Genomic DNA, 25,014 nt, shown 5'->3' with positions numbered 1-25,014 from the left:
GGCACAAAGTATCAGTCTTCAATACATAGAAAGGGTATCTACATTGTCATATGCAGAGTGCTCCGTAAATTAGATGTTCTTTCTTCAATGAGATTGCAAATTTTCGTTTATTCATGCCATTTATGTGTGTACATTAATATGCAATGTTTTTATAAATACAGATAATATCATATATTATTATATTTTGTATGTTGTGTATTTTTGTAAATAAAAGTAGAAGTGCTGCAAGATTTTCCATTTTATTTAAATTCATTCAAATCACCATCCAATAATTCAGATCTACAGCTAATAAAATAAAGCAAAGATATAAGGAAAACATTAGATGCACACAGGTTGCTTAGATTATTCAATTAAAAATGTAATTTAAAAAGTGAAACTATGCTAATTACTGAAATTTCATATTCTCATATCAGACAGTATAAAATTCTGGAAACATGGAAAATCTCAAATCTCTCAATCCTAAAGTCTATCAGTAGATACCAGAAACTTTCAAGGCACATTAACATTTTCTAGGGGAGGGAAAATGTTCAGTAATACAGAACTATCTATAAGACACCATAAAGTATGTTTTGTTGAAATGTCTCCCAGCATGAGACTAGCCTTCAAGTGAGGCCGCCTCAGAACCAGCACTGGCTTCTTCCAGGAAAATAGCCTCAGCAGAGGACTCTAACTCAGCTGCAGACATTTTACTTTCTAGGTCAGCAGGGTCACCAGAGCCTTCCTCCTCTGCTGTACCGGGGTCATAACTCCTGGCAGCAGCCTCCAATGGGGCTGCCTCTGTGACCCCTGGGGCCACTTCACCTTTCATCTCGGTGATTCCAACCTCAGAAGCATCTGTGCCCCCCTGCCCCGTTTCAGCACCGACTGCTGCCATCCCCAACAGAACAGGGCCATTTTCTGGACAGGCTGGATCCTCTTTTATGACTGCATCTGTACTGTGCGGAGCTTCTTCGGCACCTATGACCTCTGCTTCCACAGCACACACTTCAGCGGCTTCTGAACTGGCTTCCCCTGCTTCCGTGACAGATACCTCAGGGGCTTCTGAATTTGCTTTCTCTGCTTCCACGGGATTCTCTTCTTCGCCTGCAGGATGTTGTCCGGCAAGCCAATATTAATTTAAGGAGCATATAGTACAATGGGATACTGTACAGTCATTCCAAAAACAAACCAACCAAGATAGGCTGTACTTAATGGTCACCAAGACAGATGGGAAGTTAAAAGAAGGAAAGAAGCAATGCCCAGCGAATGATACAAGTGTTCAGACAAAATATACGCATCTATCTTTGTACCTAGATAGTTGTGTTGTCAACGATTTTCAAGAATTCAAAGATACTGGTGTCACTGGTTGCCTCCGAGAAGGGGAAGTGGGGACCTGCTTTTCTGTGAACCCTTTTGAACCTGTTGAACTTTAAAAAGAAATCATTCGCATTGTATTTGAGCTTCAATTCTCAGCATCCTTTTTGCAGAAGGCAAAACCCATTTGCAGAGTCCCCATGTGGATTAAGATTGAATTCTTTCTGACCACTAACCAAGGATGTGGACAACCTTGCCCTCACACAGAGAGCATTAGAAAGCTGGCTGCCTCGACTCCAGCCCAAGGAGGTGCAGTCTCTCTCAGGGCTTGCCTGTTATGTTCTTCATGGACAGTACTGGTCGCATCATCATGAGTCAGGCCCTGACTGCTTGGGCCCAAAGACCCTGGACCAGTCTTGTAAGCTGTCCTATCTAACAGTGAATGTGTCCCAGTCACGGCCTTGTTTCTTACTTCTGTAGCCCCATGTACAGCTGTGATGTATTGATCTGCCATCAATCATGAATTTGTGATAGCTTCCTTTAAATAAAACTACCCTCCTGACTGTAATTCCTCCCATGCCATTTTGGCCTAATGCTAAAGGTCTCCTTCGTCCAGGCAATGTGTCTTTGCTCTGTTTAAGATTTAATAAATGTTCTCCTTAAACTATATTTGGGTCTCTTCTGTGGCCTAAACCAACATGCATCACTTATTCAAATACCAAGAACATGAAATGACACAGTTAACCTGTCACGAGGGAGCATGGTCGAACGACCAACTCACTAACAGTGAGACTTTGAGGAACCACACACCCTTTCTCAAGTTAACTTCCATCATCTGTCAAAAGTAAGGATGTTGGTGATACCTGTGTCATAGGCTTGTTGTGAAGACTAATTAAAATAATGTGTATGAAAAGTGTCAAGCTAATAAAGTGTTATAAAATGCAATATTTCATTATTGCCAATTATAACTGACCAATTCAATTTTTACTGAAGATATTCTGTTGTTTATTGTTATGACTAACAGGTTAACAGAATTCCATTAAAAAAAAACTAGTTTCTCTGCCCCTGGATAAATTAATAATCAGGGCACTGTATTGAGATGGAAAAAAGTGTGACAAACAGAAGCAAGTTGAAGGCAATATATGGTAGAGTGAAACAGAAATGTTCTACTCTTTTGGTCACCATTTTGTTATCAACCGAATCAGCTGAGGAACTTGATACACATGACTGATTCAGGAGTGAAGCATTCTTTAAAAAGAATGAAGCCTGGGAGATCTCAGCCACAATTGAAACAAAAATTAGGTTTGTGATTTTTTTTAAAGGCAATCTCAAACATATCAGGCTGCTGAAAGAAAGAGATACTGTATGCATTAAATGAAGCCTGAGCAGAAGGGAGAGCCTTATTTATCACACAGAGACATCAAAGCCACTGGTCAATAATATAAATGGAAAACTTTTTCCGTCACCGAATGCGCTCATCCAAAAAGCATAGCAATAGTCATTAGATTCTGGTTGCATTTTTCATTCCTGAATGAACGGCCCGGAGCTATTGTGCATTAAGTTGATAAAGAAGTCCAAAGCAAAGCTTTTTCCTTGCTGGAATAAGAAGGTGGGGAAAGACAATAAGAAATTGACTTTACCTTGAAGTGGATGTAACTCTGCTTTTCTTTTTGCTTTCAAATTTGTCACATGACCGGTGTGTTTGGATTGCTCTGCTCTGATTCTTTTGTAAGCCTGAAAGTAAAGATGTCCTTTTAGCTCTGAGATTTATCAGGGCAAGTTCAAAAGTATATCCACTTCAAGCGAGAGACTGAACATATCACACTATTTTACTTCGATGGAATTACAACTATTGTCACCAAATAAAATTTTAAAAATTTAAAAGTATATCCATTTCTCTATGTAATCGTTCTTAGAAGTCTAAACCACCACCACAAAATATTGAAAGAAACGACACAGGCCATCTGCTCGTTTACTTCCCTTTAGAAACCTTTGCCATAAAGCAGAATGGTCAGGAAAAGGAAGAAGCAAATATTCCACAAGAGTCAAAGATAACTGAAAACATGCACACCAGATACACAGCAAAAGACAGCAAGGAGAGCAGGGACTGATGCTTGAACCAAAATGTCCTGACAGGCATTTAAAAACAGCCTCCAGCATTTATCCCAGGGAAATGGACACTTTTGTTCACTTGAAAGCCCGCCCATATATTTTTATACCAGTTTTATTTGTAGTAGCCAGGATCAAATCAGCCCTGATGTCCTGCATTGGGTGAAACCAATGGAAAGGAATTGATACACACAACAATTGGGGTGGATCTCTAGGGACATTTGATGGACTGAGGGAAGAAAAAAAATCCAGTCTCAAAAGCTACATCGTTTCTGGTCCCATTTATGTAACATTCTTAATGTGAGAGGGAAAAAAGTATAGCAATGGAGGATAGAGTAGTGGTTGTCAGAGGCTGGGAGGTGGAGGTGGAGGTGGGAGGGCAAGAGGGAAGTGAGTGGAGTTCGAAAAGGGGAAACTGCAGGATCCTTGTGGTGATGGGACTGTCCTCTCTCTTGACTCGGTGATGGCGACCTGACCAACACAGGTGCGAAAGTTACATGGACTACACACACCTGCAAATGAGTACCTGTAAGACTGGTGAAACCTAAACAAGGTTAATGGATTGCAATATTGTATTTCTGTTAGGGAAGCATTACCATTGGGAGAAATGGGGTGAAGGGGGTCTCTCCATGTTATTTCTTGTACCTGTGTTTACATCTAAATAAAGTGATGGAAGCACGTCCAAACTGACATTGGCCTTGACTATCCTACATGGTCCCATCAAAGGGTTCCTAGTGATACCACTGTTGGTATGAATTGCCCTGAGTGAGCTCCAGCTGGTGGGGACCTTCTATTCTACAGAATGAAATGCTGCCTGGCCTGCTCCACTGTCACAACCTTGAATGTGCGTGAGCCCAGCATTGGGGTTATTGTGTCAACTCATCTCCCTGCTAGTTTTCCCCAGTTTCACTGACCCTACCTTGGCTCCTTTATGTATACTTTTGAAAGGTTAAACCAAAGTGTAGTCATTACATATTCTCATAATTTCTCAAAGAACATATTTGTCCTATTTTATTCATAATGAAAATTCTATTTTGACTTCGAAAACTGACGGTGAAAAAGTGAAGGAGTCAACAAGCTTATATTACTTAACACACAAATTTTCCATTATTTCTTCTTCAAAATCAGGCTCTTACATGTTTTTTGTCTTACAAATTTAACAATCATGACCCCGGCAATGAAAGAGCAGTTGGAGAGGTAAGTATGCTTTCTTATTTCATAGATGTCTATACTTCATAAAGAGAACTTACAAACAAATCTCCATTTCTAAACAGCAAAAAACGAGTTGACCTTTCAACAATATTTTCTTTTAAATGTTCACAAAAGTACCTACCTTAAAAAATTAATGTAATTATTAAATGAGCCAGGAGCTTGACATAAGAGACTTACTCAATAAATAGATGTCAGCTACCATAAGTGATATTTATAATAGCACTACTTTTACTGAATGCTCACTGGTCACACAGAGTAGCAGCATTAAGAAATGTTGATTTGATAATTTTTTTTAATTTCTATAATATTTTAGTTAATACTTCCAATGATTCAAAGTATTTTTCAAAAGTATGCTTACTGACATTTAAACCATTGGCTACATTGCATATTTAACTTATATCATGGCCTGACGTGACGCGGCTCTGAGTTTTACCATGGGCTGTAAAATCGCTGGATTCCTCAACACTCAAAGTACTCAAACACTTACATAGTATCCACCAGCACCGACTGTGACACCTACAACCAGATAATATATCATATTTGACCCAGACGATCCAGGAAATTTGTTAGATGACACCCAGCGGGGAGAGGCTAGGAAAACAAGGTTACACACAGTTAGTGCCATCACGCAAGTGAAACTAGCTTAAGTAATTTCATCTCCCCAAAAAAGTTCCCTTCAGTCAACCCAGAATCTATTAGCACCAAATGACTCTGGCTTGCGGGAGGACAGCATCACAAGGCGAGAGATGATTCGCCCTGGCAGTCTCGCAATTTAATTTGCTTTAAGTGCTTATGAAACCTGTCACCTTGATGCTCAACGTGACCACGCTCTTTCTTGGACAAGGTGCAGGTGTGGCTAAAAGGAAATGGCAACAGCATTAAAGAATTTGGACTGTGAAATAAAATTCATCTTAGCAAATAAAATCCCTTTACTGTATGTACTCTACTAGAGGGCTGAATGGGAACGATTGTTTTTAAAGTGAATTAAGTACACTTATCATTGATTTTCATAAAACTTGTATTACATGAAGGGAAACACATCACACGTTGCTATAAACCTATACTATAACATAAAGATAGGAATAAACCTAATTTTTTCTGATATAAAGCAGAAATGAATGGATAAAAGCTTATTAAAGGTAAATGTTGTAACAAGACCACCTCTGAAACAGTACAATTCTATACGAACTGGTTGAAATAAACAAATTATTTTATTTAAATATATTTATCCTGGTGGGCTACAATTTGCACATACCATCACACCTCAAAAAGTCACTGCCGTCTAGTCGATTCTGACTCGGAGTGACCACACAGCCGCACATAACAATACAGCCCAGAATTTAAAATTTTGCATTAGACTTTTAAAGCTGGAAGAAGTTTAATGTTTGTACTTTAAATTCTCTATTTTAAAGGCAGAGAGAGACATTCATTTATTCACTCAACACATTCTGTGGAAGGCCTACTGAGTGTTTGACACTGAGGATAAAACTGTGAACAGACCAGGCCCCTAGCTTCAAAAGCTCCCGGTGTGGAAGGAAGAGATGGATGTACAGACAGATGTACCGGTTAAAAATTGTGAGACAGTATGGCAAGTGCTATCTGTAACAGAGATAAGTAGGAAGTACAACAATGTAAAAACTCAGGGCAGGTCTCGCAACCGGGGAGACACTTGGCCTGAGTTTTGAAGGCAAGTAGGAGTTTGTTAGACAGATAAGAGAAGGGGTGGTGTCACGGGAGGCAGAAAGAACATGGGTAAAAATATGAGAGTTTTGTTACAGGGAAAGTGCAACGTATTGTTTATATCTCCACAGGGAAAGAGGGGCAATAAAAAATGGCAACGTTATCTAACAATAGCAGGGATGTGGGAAATAAATATCTACTTAGTATCCATTGAAAGATTTGTGAGATATGTTTTAGGGCAATGTGAAACAAATAAGCACTCTAAACCTTGCAGAAGAATATTTCCTCACATGGGAAACTCTTTACAACATGACAAGTGGAGAGTTATAGCAAAATCATCTGTAAAGAACTATCCAAATTTGCCAAAGCAAAATGAGTAAAGGCGGTGGATTCAGATGCCTATAAATGGGAAGGGGGGAAAAAAGCCTAGAGCACTGTAAAATCAATTCACAGTCATGGAGCCAATTCCACTCCAATTCACAATGACCCTGTAGGACAGACTGCCTTTGTGGGTTTCTTAGGCTCTAAATCTTCTCAGGAATGGAAACCCTCATCTTTCTCCAGGGAGGTGCTGGTGGGTTCAAACCACTGACCTTGTGGTTAGCAGCTCAATGCAGAAACCCACTACCCCACCAGAGCTCCTTGTTGGACCACTACAGATTGCCAAAAGGTTGTTAGTGGTCATCTCTGAGTGGTAAGATTACAGGTGATTTCTCTTTTCCATTTCTGTGCCCCCCCCCAATGATCTATTATAGACTGAAATTATTTACTCATTGAAGAATTTTTGAAGCAAAAAGGCCAAAACTTGATGAGGTATTGTTAAAATTATATCCTTACATACATAAAACTAAACCATTTTAATTTCTCATCAAAGTTAAGAAGTACTAAGAAAAGTTTAAGATTCGTGTCTGAAGACAAGGTTTACATTCAATAATAATCGTTCTTAAAATATACAAACAAATCGGGGTCAGACAATACAGTAGTTAAATGAAAATTAGATTAAAAAGCACCAATATGACTAGGTACTAAGAATTTTTTATCCTATTTTTCCCCACGTTGGAAAGGAAATTATTTGAAACACATGCAGCTACCAAAACCAAAAGTGTGTCTATATTTGCGCACGGTGATGCTGGGCTGCGGATACGCAAATAACACAATGCTGGGGTCAGAGGCCTCATCTTTCTTCCGCTCCCCACGGCGCTATCTTAAGCTTAAAATAAACGCATGGCTTCTCCCAATTTGATCGTTGAAAAAAATTGTTCCATCTTATTAGAAATAAAGATCTACAAAAAAGAAGACGCCTTATTTCTGTTACTTTGGGGTAACTTCTTCCCAGTTAGCATTTTATAAAAATAGAAAGTAAGCTGGATCCACCTTCTTCCCCTCCCACCCTCTCCAAAGGCCTAATCAAAGGGTAAGCTCGAGATGGGGGGTGGGAGCGGGATAGTCCCTGGCAATTTCTACAGGAGTAACGGGAATCCACACTTCGGAAGCCTCAGGAGTTTGTCTGCGACACCTGCACCCCAAGCAAGAACAAGGGAGTAAGATGGAAAGAGTAGGGTGCAAGGTAAGAATTAGGACAGAGCAGGCTGGGGCAGAACTACCGGGGGACGCAAACCTACACCCAGGTTTGATGAAAGACACTCTCTCGCTCACTTCGCTGTGCTGGGGTACCACACTAAACCCTATTTTTATTCTGTCAACATTCAGCTCTCCCGGCAAGACTTCGCCTGCCGGTGCCTTCTGAAGACGTTCCACTGCCACTTGTCTCCAATACTAAACAAAGGTGATTGAGAGGTGGATTACAAGTCAAATGATGGAGAGATAACACCCCTTCCTCCCCCCCCCCCCTCTACCTGTGGCCCCAAAGAAAAGGGACTCATAGGGCCCTTAATCCCTGCGGAGATGGTGCCCAGTGCCAACCGCTCGCCGAGTTCTTGCTGCCAAGCGAGGCCTGGACCAGTCTTGCGCAGACCCTCCTCCCCACGCCCCTGCCCGTCTGTCTCCCTGTCCCCTCCGCGCCTCTTGCAGTCCGAGCGCCAATTGGTCCCTGGACTAGGAAAGGCGGTAGGCGACACGCGTGTTAAGCACTTTCCGAAGCGCCTTTCATTTCACGAGGAAACAAGGGTGGGTTGGGGGAGGGGGTATTAAAGATCTCGTCCCAGACCAGGATTCGAACGTGGGCAAGTCAGGTCTGACTTCGGACGCCGCGCTCTAAAGTTCTCTACTTCCAAAGACAAGTAGCCCCCCCACCCCATCTTCCAGCACTTTGCCGTCCCGGCTCCTAAACCTAGGTTTCCGTTGCTTCGCGTCGGGCTGGGCAGCCGTGGGACGCGGTCCAGGTGCGCCCGCCCGTCCCGCCACGCCCAGAGCGCGGGCGCTCACCGTCCTTCGGGAGCGGCGCGGGGCTGCCGGGCGCCCGCAGAGGCAGCGCCAGCGTCTTGGTGACTGCCCGCCGCAGGTACATCGCTCGCCCTCTCTCGCTGCGCGCTCGCCACGCTGCGCACTCGGGCCCCGCCGGCTACCCTGGAGGGCGAGGCTGTGCGCCCCGCCCCGGAGGGCACCGTCCCCTCCGCTCCCCAGCACCGCCCCCCGCCCCGGAGGGCACCGTCCCTCCTCCCGCCCCACCGCCCCGAAGGGCACCGTCCCCTCCGCCCCCCAGCACCGCCCCCCGCCCCGGAAGGCACCGCCCCTTGCCCGCGCCCCAGCTCGGGGCTGCTCTTCAGGCTCTCCGGCGATCGTCGCCGGCTCCGCGGGGTCTCAGTAAAGGGATCGGGAACCCAGAAACCCTCCTGGCGCGCGCACCTAGCCTGGAGGAGCCTGGAAATGTATCCTGATTCGCACCGGGATGAAAACCCTAGGAAAAGTCTAGTGATGGGTTGGTTGGACCGGCAGCGTGAAGCGGGGCAGCCTCCGCCTTTCAGGAGGCCGGTGGGTGGTGGTCAGCGCTGCCTGCATCCAGCAATTCACTGCTTGAAGTGATTTTAAGGATCCCTCACTGCCATTGAGGCGACGCCTGACTCAGAGGGACTTAGAAGACGGAGTAGAACTACTCCGGTGAGCTTCCCACCCTGTAACTTCTTGGGCAGTAGAAAGCCCAGTGGAGCGGCTTGATGATTTTTGAATAGCAGCCCAACGCGAAACGACCACGCCACCAGGGCTCCTTGACTTTGTACAAACTCCAGCAACTCTATCTAGATTCCTTCTGGAGAATGAAATTAGTATTCCACATCAACTGAACACTCTACAGTCTGAGTCCCCGTCCCCACGACCTCCCCAGATTTCACTGACTTGCCAAGTGGTGTCTACAAGGATTTGTCACAGCTTAAATACGGAAAGCAGTAATTAATACCTATGACCTTCTCTAAATGATTAATCTTTAGAGGGAACTGCAGCAAAAATTCCACAGCTGCGTGGCTTTAGCAAACAAATTTCTTTTCTCACAGGTGAGGAATTCAGGATACTAATTCTAGGACTGAGGAGGAATTCAGGGCGTTAATTCTAGGATTGAGGAAGTCACGCTGCTCATTCTACGAAAGGGCTTTCCCTTTCCAGTTTCTTTTTAAAATCATTTTATTTGGGGCTCATACAAGTCTTATCATAATCCATACATACATCAATTGTATAAAGCACATTTGTACATTCGTTACCCTCGTCATTTTCAAAACATTTGCTTTCTACTTGAGCCCTTGGTATCAGCTGCTCATTTTTCCCCCTCCAGGCCGATGACATGGTAGTTTGTCCACCCCCATCTCTGCTTGATTGCTTCTCCGTCATGATCTTTATTTTATTTCTTTTTTATATCAAGAGTGATTGGCTGAAAACATACCCTCCACGGATATGGCCTCTTAATATAGCTAAGAAGGCCCCTTCCGTCTTGAGGCAACGTGTAACATCAACAGCAATGAAACTCAACTTTCAAGTTGCTCAGTCTGAGGAAGTAACTCCGCCGGCCGGAGAACTTAAAGATTCTAAACATTAAATAGATTTGTGAGATAAATGAGGCCACTTCCACGAAAGATTCATTTCATCTTGAATGTTCATACCTTTCAGATCAAGGGGGATTTTCTACCTACTCCACTGTTGCAGAGGCTAAGTGTCATTCTATATTGATGGGAAATGCTTTCACACACCTGTAGGTTGTCACATTCACTTTGTAGCAAGCTGCCTCTCCGGAACCTAAGAGACTCTTACAGTAGGTTTTCCTGCGGAAGACTACATAAGTCTTGAACAATAATTTGCAAGTCGTTAGTCACATTGTTATAATGCCGCCCTTGAGTGCATCCTTGACATTTTGCTTAATCTGGTTAGGAAAGCAAACAGGACAGAGAAAACTTGGCCTGCTTCAGATGACCTCCATTTAATGGAAGAGCAGATTACCAATTGCTCATAAACAAGTTCAAGTTGAAACAGCAGAAAATTAAAACAAGTCCACCAGAGCCAAAGCATGACCTTACATATATCCCATCAGAATTCAGAGGCCATCTGAAGAATACATTTGACGCACTGAGCACTTAGGACAGAAGACCAGGGGAGTTGTGGAGGCCATCAAGGACACTGTGCAGAAAACAAAAGGTCGTTGAAGAGAAAGGAGAGAAAATAGCAAAATGGGGGTAAGAAGAGACTCTGAAACTTGAAGATGAGACGCTAACGCGAATGGAGGAACCAGTGAAGTGAAAGAGCTGAACAGAGATTTCAGAGGGTGGCTTGAGAAGACTAAGTGTAAACACCTGGAGCTAGCGAACCCAAAAAAGAAGAGCATGCTTAGCATTTCTCAAGAGTTGCAAGCCCTGCTAAGGCAGTGGTTAGGCTGTGATCTGCAAGGTCAGCAGTTTGATACCATCATCTGTCTCTCAGGGGAAAGACTGGGCTTTCTATTCTTAAAGAGTAGGTCTCGGAAACTCGCAGGGGCAGTTCTACCCTGTCCTACAGGATGGCTTTGAGACAGCATCAGCTCAGTGGCCGTGAGTTTGGTTTGGATGTGAGCAGCAGCAAAAGAAGATGGAAGGAACGCAAAGTTACTGTGCCCAAAAGACTCAGTGCACATTCAGTTCAGCGTTCAGGAGGGAGCAGATGATCATGAACACATGGTGTGGAAAGAAGTCCAAGCTGCCCGCAAGGATTGCGGATACACAATGGTTCAGGAATTGATGAATACCAACTGAGATGTTTCAACAAACCGATGAAAGAGTAGAAATTCTCACTTGTCTGTGTCAAGCAATGTAGAAGACCAACTGGCCAACTAAGTGGAAGTGAATCATAGCTTGACCTATTCCAAAGAAAGGAAGTCCAATGGAATGCAGAAAGTATTAAGCAATATCACCAACATCACAAGCAAATAAAATTTGGATGAAGATAATTAAGAAATGCTTGTAGTAGGAAATTAATAGGGAACTACCAGAAATGCAAACCAGATTCAGAAGAGGGTGTGCAACGAGGGATATCACTGCTGGTGTCAGATGGATCTTGGCTGACTACAGAAAATAGCAGAAAGAGGTTTTCCTGTGTTTCATTGATTATACAAAGGCATTTGCCTGTATGAATTAAAATAAAATATGGATAACATTGAAAAGAATGGAAATAAAGTTAATTATTCTCAGGTAGAATCTGTATATAGATCAAGAGGCAGTTATTCAAACAGAACACAAAGAGAGAGTGTGTGGTTTGAAATCAGTAATAGTCTGTCAGGGTTGTGTCCTTTCATCATAACCACCCAATTTGTACAAGACCTCTTTAGAGTATTGCAGAGCAAGCATGTGACTTTGAGGACGAAGGTGCACCTGACCCAAGTCATGGTATTTTCAATGGCCTCATATGCATGTGAAAGTTGGGCATTGAATTAGGAAGACCAAAAAGAATCAATGCTATTGAATTGTGCTGCTGGAGAATATGGAAAGTACCATGGACTGTCAAAAGGACAAACAAATCTTTCAAAAGAAGTACACTAGTAACTTCGGCCATGCCAGCAGAGACCAGACTCTGGAGATGGACACCATACTGGTGCAGTGGAGGGGCAGTGAAACAGATGGAGGGCCCTCACCAAGATGCTCAAGCAGCGCAACAATTGTGAGGATGGCTCAGGACCAGGCTGTGTTTTGTTCTGTTGTACACAGGGTCATTATGACTCAGAACTGACTTGATGGCACTTACCAACAACAACCTTCATTCTGTAAGTTGAACACATAACCCAAGAAGTTGGACTTTATCTATGAAGAACAAAGCCTCAGAATTAAAGGAAGACTCATTAACAACCTACCGAGAAAATGCTCCTGAGAAGCAAGGATAATGAGACTTTGTCTCATATACTTTGGACATGTTCCCAGGAGAGACTAGTCTCTGAAGGACATAATCCTTAGAAAGAAAGACCCTCAATTAGATGGACTGACTCTGTGGCTGCAACATGGTTTCAGATACAGCAATGGTGTTGCACGTAAGCAGGAACTGAGTAGATGGCACCTAAAAATTTCAGATGACCTCCACCTACTTGGGAATGTTAACAAACTTGTATTAGAAACATATCATGACCTGATGCAAAGGGCTTAAGTGGAGAGCAAATGCTTTGAAAATGATTAGGGCAAAGAATGTAGAGATGTGCTTTATACGATTGATGTATGTATATATATATGGATTGTGATAAGAGTTGTATGAGCCCCTAATAAAATGTTTTTTTAAAAAAAAGAGTTCCCAATAAAATAAAAAATTTTTAAAGCTGAAAAAAAAAAAGAAACATATCGTAAGGTGACTCTGCTGGCAATTGTAATTACTTTTATTTCAAGCCTAAGTGCTATATATTTTAAAGCATTTTTTTTCTTTTCTTAAAGCAATTTCTTTTAAAAATCATTTTATTGGGGTTCATACAACTCTTATCATAATCCATACATACATCCATTGAGTCAAGCACATTTGTACATTTGTTGCCATCATCATTCTTAAAGCATTCTTTCTACTTGAGCCCTTGGTATCAATCAGCTCATTTTTTGCCCTCACTCGTGGCCGCCCCCTCCCTCACGAACCCTTGATAATTTGTAAATTATTGTCATGTCTGACATCTCCCTTCACCCACTTTTCTGTTGCCTGTCACCCAGAGAGGTGTATATCCTTGTGACGGGTTCCCCCTCCTCCCCCACCTTCGCTCCAGCCTCCCGGTACCACCACTCTCACGACTGGTCCTAAAGGGTTCATCTGTACTATATTCCCTGTGTTTCCAGTTCCTATCAGTACCAGTGTGCATCCTCTGTCTAGCCGGATTTGTAAGGCAGAATTGGGATCATGATAGTGGGGGGGCGATGGGTGGTGGGGAACATTAAAGGACTAGAGGAAAGTTGTATGTTTCATCATTGCTACACTGCATTCTGACTGGCTTGTCTCCTCCCTGAGACCCTTTTGTAAGGGGATGTCCAGGTGCCTACAAATAGGCTTTGGGTCCCCACTCCGCACTCCCCCCTCATTCACAATTATATGATTTTTTTGTTCTGGGTCTTTGATGCCTGATACCAGATCCCTTCAGCACCTCGTGATCACACAGGCTAATGTGCTTCTTCCATGTGGATCACACAGGCTAATGTGCTTCTTCCATGTGCTTCTTCTGAGCTAGAAGGCCGCTTGTTTATCTTCAAGCCTTTAAGACTCCAAACGTTCTATCTTTTGATAGCCGGGCAAAATCAGCTTTCTTGACCACATTTGCTTATGCATCTGCTTTGTCTTCAGCAATCAGGTTGGGAAGGTGAGCATCATGGAGTGCCAGTATAATAAAACAAGGTATTCTTGCATTGAGGGAGTACTTGAATGGAGATCCAATGTCCACCTACGACCTTAATACTAAACCTATAAATATATGCACATAGATCTATTTCCCATCCTCATATATATTTACATATGTATATGCCTTTATTAAGAGCTCTATAAATGCCCTTTACCTCCTAGTTCTTTCCTCTTGTCCCACTATCATGCTCAGCCTTCATTTGGGTTTCAGTAATTCCTCTGTTACAGTACCCTTGATCATGTCCTACCAGGTCTCCTACACCCTCCTCATCACTAATTTAGATCACTTGTTGTTCCCTTGTCCCTGGGTTTAACACCACTTCCTCCCCCTACCTCCCTTTTCCCCTGCCTCTACCCCAAACCGGTCCCATTGTTTTCTCCTCCAGATAGTTTATCCCCCCCTATCTTACCTAGATGTCCTGCAGAGATAATATGCACAAAAATAAGACAGAACAAAACAACAAAAAGCCTGTAAATAGTTCAAGGTTTGTTGACCTTTAGGAGTGTTTTCCAGTCAAGTCTGTTGGGGCGCCACACTCTGGCACCAAAATCTATTTTTGGTATTCCCTTGGGACTTCCTTGCTCTGCTCCCCTTGCTGTTGTTGCATGCCCTTAGTGTTTTACCTCAGTATGGTTGGGTCAGTTCAGGCACAATTCCCACTGTGTCTCCAGTGTTTTTCCCTGTAGGGCTATCATGTCTCATAGAGGAGCTGGCCATATGGTCCTCTCTATATATTTGCTGCTATGAGCAGGGATATCATCCTCGAGGTTTGGTGGGCCAGGATGTGCTCCACTTTCTCTTCCTCCCCCTTCATTTACTCCTGTGTGCTCTGATCAGACATGTCCCTTTCCCTGAGCTGTAGCTTAAGTGCTGTCCTCTGAAGTAATTTTTTCTGGGGGGAGGGGCAGCTGTCCACATAGTAGGGATTGGGGCCAGCCCCTCAGACCTTTTTACTGGTTCCCTGCTTCAGCCAGTATGTTGCATTCACATCTTGGAGCACTGGGCTTTTAGTCTGATCCCTTTTACCCTGTGGAGAGATAAACAATACTCTCCCCTTGGGTGGGCTAGTGCCCTGTTCCCCTGGTACCCATTTCTTCTCCCCCAACCTACCTCCTTTTTAGTTGGCTAGTATATGTATCCCTGGATTTGGCCTGGCCCCAGCCATACTACCTGGACCTCACCCCCAAAATGTTTGTATACAGTAGCTTTTTCCCTATGCCCCCTTTCCATTTTTCTTTTTTAAAAGCTTACCTCAGCGGGCTCATGTTGTAATTGTCCTTTGATGCTTGGCTTACTTCACTTAAAGCAATTTCTTAAAGACTGAATTATTTCATAGACTGAGTGATTTCCAGTCCTTGAAAAATGACATCATGCTTGGTAGAGGACCAGTGAAAAAGAGGAAGCCTTTTTTTATTTTTTTTTAACAATTAGGGGCTCATACAACTCTTATCACAGTCCATATATATACATATATCAATTGTATAAAGCACATCCATACATTCCCTGCCCCAATCATTCTCAAAGCATTTGCTCTCTGCTTAAGCCCTTTGCATCAGGTCCTCTTTTTTTTTTTTCCCCTCCCTTCCCTCTCCCCCCTCCCTCATGTGCCCTTGGTAATTTATACATCGTTATTTTGTCCTATCTTGCCCTATCCGGAGTCTCCCTTCCCCCTTCTCTGCTGTCCCTCCCAGGGAAGAGGTCACATGTGGATCCTTGTAATCAGTTCCTCCTTTCCAACCCACTCACCCTCCACTCTCCCAGAATCGCCCCTCACACCCCTGGTCCTGAAGGTATCGTCCACCCTGGATTCCCTGTGCCTCCAGCCCTCATATGTACCAGTGTACAGCCTCTGCCCTATCCAGCCCTGCAAGGTAGAATTTGGATCATGGTAGTTGGGGGGAGGAAGCATCCAGGATCTGGGGGAAAGCTGTGTTCTTCATCGGTACTACCTCGCACCCTAATTAACCCATCTCAAGAAGAAGCCTTTTAATGAGATGGATTAATACAGTGGCTCCAATGATGAGCTCAAATCTAACACTGTGAGATAACTCAGGACCCTGTGGTGTTCCCTTGTTTGACCACAAGGTCGCTGAGTCAGAATCAACTCAACAGCACCTACCAACAATGTAGAAAACTAGAAATGGACTGCATTGTTTTCCCAAGACTCCATTTTTATTGCTATAATAGATCACTGTAGGCATAAAGCAAAACAATGTAGGTAAGTACCTGGGAAGACACATTGGCAAGAAATTAAGAAAAAGTTCTGATGAACATTCAATTGCTGCCCTAAGATATTAGGTAGAATGAAGAGGAATAGGGTAATCAAGATGGTCACTTCTTAACGTACCGTGTATTTCTCATGCAGCACACATGGTGCTCACAGGAAACTAACACACTGTGGTGTTTTAGTTTGTAAAAAAAAAACACCATATAATGCACAGAAATACAATGTTCTTGGTAGTCATTCAGTATTCTTAACATTGGTTCACTTCCTTTTCTGCAGTAAAATAAATATGAAATTCACTAACACTTGTAATATTAAAGACTTCATTTCGATTGCTTTCCAAATGGTAACAATCATTTAAATGACTACTTCTGTAAAATGGCATGGTGGAATTTTACATCCTCTAACTTCTCATGCTCATAGCATGAGCAAGATTTGCATCTACACCCTAAGCCTGATTTCAGAGGCAGAAGTCAGACATGCTCTAGCCTCCAAACTTTTTTCAAACCAGTTGGGACCCCGAGGGCGGGATGAGTCAGGATCAGCACAAAGCTGATGAGGTCAGACAACTCTTTCAGGTACAGCTGTCCTCCCACAGCACTCTCCACTCCCTGCTGGGTTTCCTTACCCACTGCAATGGCCACACCGAACGCACAGACCCTACACAGTTATAAGGTTTATTAGAGAAGTCAACAGGCTATGGTTCAGGATTAGGATCAACTTGCAGATAACAAAATATAATTTAATAGTGTAGATACAATTCTTCAATCAGGGTGGCTTCCAACCAAGACTGCGTTCTTTCAGTCTGTGCGCAGCTGTGCCTACTCCTGGGTCGTGTCTCAGCCTCCGAACTGCTTGGGGAAGTGCTATATCTCGTTAGGCCCAATTCCAAGTGCTTGGGGGCTGAAAGTACCCAGTTCTGGTGTATCATGGTCAGACAGCTTCTACAGTTGCTTTGTGCTGTCTCCTGGCTCCTTGTGCTGCTGCTGCTCTTCCTGCTGTGCAGGCTAGCATCATTTTTCACCATCTTCAAAGGTTTAGCGCTCTCCTCTAGATCTAGAAGGTTCTCAGTATAGGGATCCCAGGCCAAAGTATATACTTAATACCTAAGCTCTTAATGGTGGGAAGGTTCCCCTCAACTTCTTTGCAAGTGGCCATTATGTAAACCTGTTTGTTGTCAGTTGCTGTGGAATCAGTTCTGACTCATGGTGCTACTGGGCTAGTTCCCACTCACAGTGACTCAAGACATAACACAATGCTGCACCAAGCTCATAATTGCTCCTATGCTTGAGCCTATTATTGTAGCCATTGTGTGACTCTATCTTGTCCAGGGTCTTCCTCTTTTCCACTGTCCCTCTACCAAGTATGGTAGCTTCTTCCAGGGACTGATCTTTCCTGGTAAGACCTCCAACGTACTTGAGGTGAAGTCTTGCCAACCTCACTGCTAAGCAGCATTCTGGCTGTAAGCCTACTTCTTGTCAATTTCAAATCCTGGTCTTACCACCAGACCTCCAAGTGACCAATTTCCTTAGCAAACCTCAGAAGCTTTACTTGCATGGTGATCAACCAATTCCCACAGTTGCTTTGTTATTGGATGGTTTTATATATCCCATTTGCACAGTAGCGAGCCTGGGTGGCACTGGTGTTTGCTCACTGGGTCCCTACCCTCAAGGTCAGCAGTTTAAAACCACCAGTTGCTCTTAGGGAGAAAGAAGGCTTTTAACTTCCGTGAACAGTTACACTCAGAAACCTAGGGGCCCAGTTCTACCAAGTCCTTTCTATAGGCTCTCTCTGAGTTGGCCTTGACTCAATGGCAATGATTTTTTGTTTTTAAGTTTTATAGTAACTGACCAATTGTTGCAAATTGTGTAAACTAGACCAAACCAGTACATAGAAAATAAAATGAAGCGAATATACAGAGCAAGCCTTGGTAACATTTTATTTCCAAGCCTGTTACTCCTAGGCTTGGGTGCCTTTTTGTTCTTGGGATTCAGCCGCACAGTCGATAGGTCCTAAGGGATGACTGTGCAATTGAGGAGACGAAAATTGAGACACAGACAAATTTTGGGGTACTTACCTCTGCCATGGCATCAGGAACCAGGTTTCAGCAGGAGAGAATGTATTCCTGTATCAACCCCCCTAATTACAGGTAACCACATACATAACAAAGAGTGATGTGCCCTAACCCTAGAGGTCCCTAGTTCATTGGGGCAGTAACCTAACACCAGTTCTGGGGGCAGGTAAGAGGGAGCAGGGAGAGCAGTAGCATATCTGCTCCTAGAGCTGTAGGCCAGATAGCAATCAGTCATGTACTTGTAAGAGGTAACTTTAAGGCAGCACTATTATGGGAGGATATTGTGGAGATTATTTTTATTTGTGAGAATGTGATCGGGACTCATCTCTAACTCACAAGTGTGAAGGCCTCCCTCCACCCAGACCCCTGGCCTCCCAGGCTTCTTAAATATGAGAATAAAGAATTTGCCCACACACACGGTCTTCCCTTTCCTGTTCCCACATACATCTTTATAATAACGCTTTTAGATTCGCATGGCTTGAGTCGGGTTTCCGTTTTTGGATTCAGGATGCATTCAATTGTACCTAGGCCTCCTGCTTTCCCAAAACCATATTGTAAAGAATGGGTAGTTGGATTTTTACTAAGCTCAAGAGTGGCTAGACTAAGCAACAAATCATTTCCAAGAGAAACTAGAGTTGTAGTTAAAGAATACTTCATTTCATAGTGTAAACCGGATTTCCATTTAAAAAAAAGGGGGTACTAATAGAAGTCGGAGTTGATCACAGTCAAATTTAGATCAGGGGCTGCAATGAAATGGGTTTTTCTTCATATATGGTCTTTCTGACCTTGAGTTTAGAATTCTGCTAAACATAACTGGTTGGGCTGAAGCCTGGAATAGGAGTTTTCCTTGCGGTTTTTTTGGTCTTTGCTTTCTGACCTACCAAACCTCTACGATGAAAACAGTATTTGGGTTCTTTTGTATTTTGAAAAATACAACAGTGGTGTAGTAGGAGGAGTGGTGTAGGTTAGGCATTAGGTTGCTAATTCAAGGCTGGCAGCAAAACCCACAAACTGCTATATGAGAGAAAGATGAGGTTGGTTGCCACTGTACAAATCTAGTCTTGGAAATTCTACATAGGTTTGTGATTAAGTCAGAGTTAACCTGAGAGCAGTGGGTTCTGGGCTGGGTTTGTATTTGGAGTAATAGGTTGGTTCCAGCTCCCCAACATAACACAGAGTAAGTGTTTTGGTTAGAAATTTAAAAGTTGTGATAAAGGACTCAGTGCCTTCAGCAGCGATTCTTGAATCCATTTTCATAAGAGTTTTCTTTTTTTAAACAATGTGTCCTTAATTACTATGGACTCAACTATCAGTGGCAAAGGCAATTAGTGTCCTAAAAATCACTGCACACTAACATTAGGTAGATTAAATCTGCATTGAATGTTTAATGATTAACCTTTTCCACTTGTACATTTAACACAACATACCTTCTAAATTGAAACGCTTTTAGTATTATACCTTAAAGTTGACATTTTCTGCCAAGTTATCACAAGATGCATTATCTGAAGAATAAGGAAGTAGTCTAATTTGTTTCACATAATGAAGTAATCCACAAATGCTGAGATACACATTCACAAATAACTTTCCTTTCTCGTTTACATTCAAAAGATTGGTGAATCCAGAAGAACTCCTGCAGTCACTACATGGAGCAGACCTACAAGGGGGGAAGGGGGGTGACGGGACAAAACAAAACACATGAGCATCAGCTAGCAGAAGTAGTAAAATTAAACTACTCTGAGTATAATTAATTAAACTTAGAGCTGCAGGGAAAGTCTAGAAATCAAAGGCAACCTTTCACTTTATTTGTTTAAATAAAAAACATTTTAGTTTACCATTCTTCAGAAAAAGCAATTAGTTTTGATTCAAAATCATGTTTGTTTTAAATCTCTCAATTCCTTGAATGAGACAGTGGAACAGGCAAGCTGATGAGCAATGGAAACCCAACCCCAGGACCTGAGTTTTGGGAACAGTTAAGTAGGAGAGAAAAGAGCAAGGGGATGCTAACGACTATGTTTACAACCAGGAGATAAAAGCTACCTGCTTTTGTAAACATAACCCACAGAAAGTGAAATCTGAGTGACTTTCCACTTTTCAAAAGGTTAAAGGATTTCATTTCAAGCATCATCTGAAATATGCGGAATATATAAGCAAAATAAGATCTACCTCTGTTTTAAATCACACACTATGCAGGGTTTATGCATTTTATTTGCAACTAGGTTTTACCCGGGACTCTCCAATTAGACATTGACTTCAGTTACAATCATAATTTCAGGATTAATCAGAAACCAAATCAAACCAAACCAACAACTCAAAAAACGTCTGCCCATATATTTCACAAATACTAAATAAACTCTTAGGTGGACCAGGCCAGATATTGGGCAAGTTGCAGAGTACATGATGACTCATAAAATATCCAGGGTTCCTGTACTCTAGGAATTTACAGTCAAGTATTTGAATATGTCAAACACAAATTACAGAATGTACAATTACTTAACATAAGTACTATGAAGGAAATGCGTAATATACTACTTTTAAAAAGTGATTTGTTTTCATTCTTTTTTGTTTCATGCTTAAGTATAACTTCCTCTGAACAGGAAGCCAAAAGTAGTGATAGGAAATGATTGTTAAGAGATGTCTATGGGTCAAGGTATTAAACATTATAAATTTGTCACAAACAGAAATAAGGGCTAAAAAGTAGCAGCCTAATAAAAATGTAAACAATCATTATCTAAAAAGAAGTCAGGCTACCTTGCATAATCATAAAATGGAACACTTACTGTATCAGTATTTCAATAGTTTATTCCAACCCATTTCTTCTTTTATACTCTAAAACATCTTCATTATGTTGCTTGATGAGCTAGAAGTAGGTGACATTTAAAATTAGAAATACAATCTTTCTGGCAAACTTAAACAGGAAAGGGTTACTGATGCTACTTCTAACTGTGCATCATTTGGGTGATATTTTGCAAGAGCTGAATAAGAACAGATTAAAATAATTACAACTATTTTAATCAGAAATAAAAGGCTAACAAAGTCTTAAAATGAATGCTGTACAATTGTTAATTAAAATCTGACATACTAAATTTGAGAAGGCAATCCTCAAGATTTGGACTCAATTTCTGCCAAATAAATTATTTAATGGATGATATATAAAATGTAGTGATTTACCACCCAAACCAAATGCAAACTCAACTACTAGGTAGATTCTGACACATAGCAAACCTAAAACTAAAGAATAAACCTCACTGCCATCGAGTTGATGCCAACTCACAGTGACCCTATAAGACAGGGTAGAGGTGGTCCTTGTGGATTTCCGAGACTATAACTCCTTCTGGTATTCAACATCTGACACAACAAAACTTGGCTATTTAGCACTCAAACTGGTTGGTGAGTTATGTTACACTGCTAACCTTTTCAAGTTTTGATATTATAAAAGAATGACCACCTCCACTCCTAATCTATGTGTACGAGCTGAATTTCATGGAGGAAAAACATTTTCTTTAGATTATATAACAGAATATGGAACTGGAACAATAGTTGTTACTGGGTGACAATCACTTCAATTAAAGAGCCAATTCAATCACTGTGCCCTCAGGAGAAATCAAGATTCTTTTTAGGAAAATCCTTAACTCAAATTAAGAATATGTAAAATTTCCTTATAAGAAAACACTGAAAAAGATGCATTACTCTTGCCAAGTTGTGATTTTCAACATCTTTTATCCTTTCCCATGTCAGAGCTCAACTGTTAATGAAAAAAAATCCCACATAGGAGATCTAACTGCTAGAGTGAGAGGCAATGGAAAAACTCCCCCAAACATGAGACACAACAAAAACTTCAACTTAGAAAAAGTAAACAGAGAAGCAGAGTTTCATACTAGGTTCAGCCAAGGAATCTCTACAAGCTTGTTTCTTTGTTTGTAAAAGAGCAACAGTAATCATGCCTAGGATATACAATGTTGAAAAAGTTAGATGAGTTATGAAAAGCACTTAAGGAAAGACTCAAAGAAAGAATGGGGTGGGGCTGCCATACACTACATACAATATCCAACAATGTGAATAATTTATTTACTATACACATTGAGACGGAATGTTTTGGAAGGCTTAGGGGATTTAATTTGTATGAAAGTCTTTTTAAAAGTTCCTGGAAAGAAGTCCATCAGTTCCGCTTTTCCAGGCAATGGAGGAAACCCTTGCTTTATCTTGTTCATCGCAGGTTTGTCCCTGTGGCAATTGAAAACAGTGCCTTCAAAAAGCCTTCAGTCCTTATTACAAATTAAGAACAGCAAAATATAATTCATATTTAGCAAAACCAACATCCTTTACAAAATCACATGCCTGTTAACAATGAATGACAATTTAAGCCTCAACAGGTTTTCCTAGGTCAGAGAGATTTTAATACGTTTTAGTCCTTGGGATTTCTCTCATGGAAGAGAATTTCCAGATATATCCAACTTTATTAACCTCGAGCAGCCCTGGACGGTTTAGTGGGTTACTCATTGGGCTGCTAACTTGGAAAGTTAGCAGTTCAAAAACTACCAGTAGCTCTAAGGGGGGAAGATAAGGCTTTCTACGGTGTTGGAAGCCCTAAGGGCAGTTGGCTGGCTGAGAAGAAATTGATTTCATGGCGGTGAGTTCAGTTTGATTTTATGGTTGTCATTAACACCAATATCCGGTGTGGCAATGCCATTCCTTATTGGGGTTTCGGGATATAGGGCGCAAGGTACTTACAAAGGCCCACAGGAAGACTGTGGTGCCCAAGGTCAGCCCAACCTTCAGCCAATCAGGTTTGCTATTTATCGGCTCCTGAACGTAGAACTTCGACCTCGCTGAAACTGAAATTGAGAGTGGGTAGGAACAAGTAAATCTGTAACTTTCCGCCCGGTGTGAAGAGAAAGCTAACATTAATTCTCTCTTCCACCCCCCAAGCAATCAGCCCAGCAAATAGATTCGAAGGGTGCCCGGCCCCCAGGACGCCTTCAAAGCCCCGTTTACGGCCCCGCGGACCACAGATCACTGGCAGGAGCATCTACCCTCCCCAGATCTACAGGATAAGCCTGCAGGGGTCGGTTGGGGTGGAAGTGGGTCACCCAAGGCTGCCTCGCCGAGGCCGGGCCGGGTAGCGTAGGTGGGTCTGCGGCGGGAGATGGCGGGTGAAGTCGGGATGGGAGCCGACCTGGGTTCCGGGACTAGGACCGGCGAAGGCCGCGGCAGGGATAGGCCCCGCCGACCTGGCTCCCCTGGGAGAGGTACAAGGATGACTCGGGTCTGCACGTGTAAAGAGGGACACTCACGACCGCTCGGGAGCCGGGCCGGGGTCAGCAGCCGGGAGAAAGGGCGCAGGACCGCGGGCGGCGCCATCTTGACGACTTGGCTCCGCCTTCGTGCGCCCTCCGCCCCGCCCCTCGAGGAGCCGGCGTCAGCCGAGCGCCCCCTGGCGACCGGAAGTGCAGGGCGCGCCCGCGCCGCCACCGCCCCCCTAGGAGGGTGTTCCCGCCCAGCGGGTCGCACGGAGGCCGGGTAGCCCCGCCTCCTCTAGACGCAGTGGGCCCCCGGGTGATTGGCTTAGGAAGGAGGTGATTAAAATAAAGTCGATAAGGTCGTTCATCCTCTTCTCCGCCCTTAGTGACTTTATCTCACCCTTCTAAATGAAGCAGGGAACTGATAAGAAAATGTCTTGTTGAAAGAGTGAATGTTTAGAGTTCAGTTCCAGGCCTGGGGCCCCCGGGGCAAAGAGTCCTGGCGGAGCTGTGAGTTAGACGAGGGGTTGCTAACCTCAGGTGAGTGGTACCTACCCACCAGCCTGTCCGCAGAAGATGCTGCCTGCACGCTAAAGGTTTACCGCCGTCGTCTGCCTTACTGGGCCCCCGTGAGACGGAATGTGCTCTCTGGCTGGCTGTGGGTAATGTTCTTCAAAATAACTCATGATAGGCGGTGATTATTAGCCTCACTTTATAGAGGAGATTCAAAAAGTCCATCACTTGAACAAGAGCCCCCATTCATCTTTTTTTTTTTTTTTTGCAAAACCCGTCGTTAGGACTCTGTCCTGTGAGGGACAAACTGCAGTGAGGCGGAGATGACCGGTGGAATTGCCTGCTGTCCATCAAAATACGAGAAATAGAAATTTAAGATTTGGTGTTTTAGAACTCCAAGATGGAACTGGTCCCTAGCTTGTAAACATTCCTTTAAAGCATAATCAGTAAGGATAGTTTTCTAACTCGGGAAGGTGGTAAGGAAGGCCATTACGATGGGGAGCCAGGCACGATAAGGGATGGAGCACAGTGCTTGCGGGAAGGGGGGTTGAATTACTACCAGGAGCCTCTCCACTTTTGTGTTCTTGTCCCCACTCACAAGGAAGATTTGACAGAGATCAGAGTTTATTACAGGGAACCTTCAGTATAGGATTCTGAAGTGTCTTTAGCTAGCTGAGGGCCTGGTGGAATGTAGAAATCGGCCTTTTATTCTCCTAATGGGGCTCCTTTCCCCACTGACTGACTTTCTGTGGGTCTTCTGCTATTGGCTGGTTTTCTGTAGTTTCCCTCCTCTAAGTACCCGTGTACACCAAACTTCACGTTGTGCCCTGTCCCCACACCTAAAGCCCAGGCTTCTATTCAGTCCCTGTGGGGGTAATGTGAACATCCTGCCTTTCAACAAAGAGCCTTT

General features: G+C 43.0%; 2 protein-coding genes across 2 annotated transcripts; both read right to left on the bottom strand.

Moving 5' to 3' along the window:
- Positions 1-337: 337 nt before the first annotated feature.
- Positions 338-8,820, bottom strand: MGARP (mitochondria localized glutamic acid rich protein). Its single transcript, XM_075544814.1, has 4 exons — positions 8,680-8,820; positions 5,102-5,205; positions 2,934-3,027; positions 338-1,083 (listed from the first exon to the last, which is right to left on the bottom strand). Exons 1-4 carry the CDS (start codon positions 8,759-8,761, stop codon positions 596-598), a joined length of 768 nt encoding a protein of 255 aa, XP_075400929.1. The 5' UTR covers positions 8,762-8,820; the 3' UTR covers positions 338-595.
- A 10,900-nt stretch (positions 8,821-19,720) lies between these two features.
- Positions 19,721-23,780, bottom strand: NDUFC1 (NADH:ubiquinone oxidoreductase subunit C1). Its single transcript, XM_075543772.1, has 4 exons — positions 23,646-23,780; positions 23,083-23,186; positions 21,132-21,211; positions 19,721-20,008 (listed from the first exon to the last, which is right to left on the bottom strand). Exons 1-3 carry the CDS (start codon positions 23,710-23,712, stop codon positions 21,152-21,154), a joined length of 231 nt encoding a protein of 76 aa, XP_075399887.1. The 5' UTR covers positions 23,713-23,780; the 3' UTR covers positions 19,721-20,008; positions 21,132-21,151.
- Between the last annotated feature and the right edge of the window lie 1,234 nt (positions 23,781-25,014).

This window comes from Tenrec ecaudatus, chromosome 3, assembly GCF_050624435.1.
Source record: "Tenrec ecaudatus isolate mTenEca1 chromosome 3, mTenEca1.hap1, whole genome shotgun sequence".
Lineage (NCBI taxonomy): Eukaryota > Metazoa > Chordata > Mammalia > Afrosoricida > Tenrecidae > Tenrec > Tenrec ecaudatus.
The sequence above is the reverse complement of the archived record's forward strand: the minus strand, read 5'-3'. Positions and strand labels throughout refer to the sequence as shown.

Bases quoted from the DNA above. Each gene is read 5' to 3' on its own strand.
- MGARP (XM_075544814.1), bottom strand. From the start codon at position 8,761: ATGTACCTGCGGCGGGCAGTCACCAAGACGCTGGCGCTGCCTCTGCGG. The intron at 5,206-8,679 runs GTGAGCGCCCGC...TTGTTTTCCTAG, and splicing joins CGCGCCGCTCCCGAAGGACG to CCTCTCCCCGCTGGGTGTCA. The intron at 3,028-5,101 runs GTAAGTGTTTGA...CTTTACTTTCAG, and splicing joins TCGGTGCTGGTGGATACTAT to GCTTACAAAAGAATCAGAGC.
- NDUFC1 (XM_075543772.1), bottom strand. From the start codon at position 23,712: ATGGCGCCGCCCGCGGTCCTGCGCCCTTTCTCCCGGCTGCTGACCCCG. The intron at 23,187-23,645 runs GTGAGTGTCCCT...TCTCAATTTCAG, and splicing joins GGCCCGGCTCCCGAGCGGTC to TTTCAGCGAGGTCGAAGTTC. The intron at 21,212-23,082 runs GTAAGTACCTTG...ACCTACTTCTAG, and splicing joins CAGTCTTCCTGTGGGCCTTT to CTCATCAAGCAACATAATGA.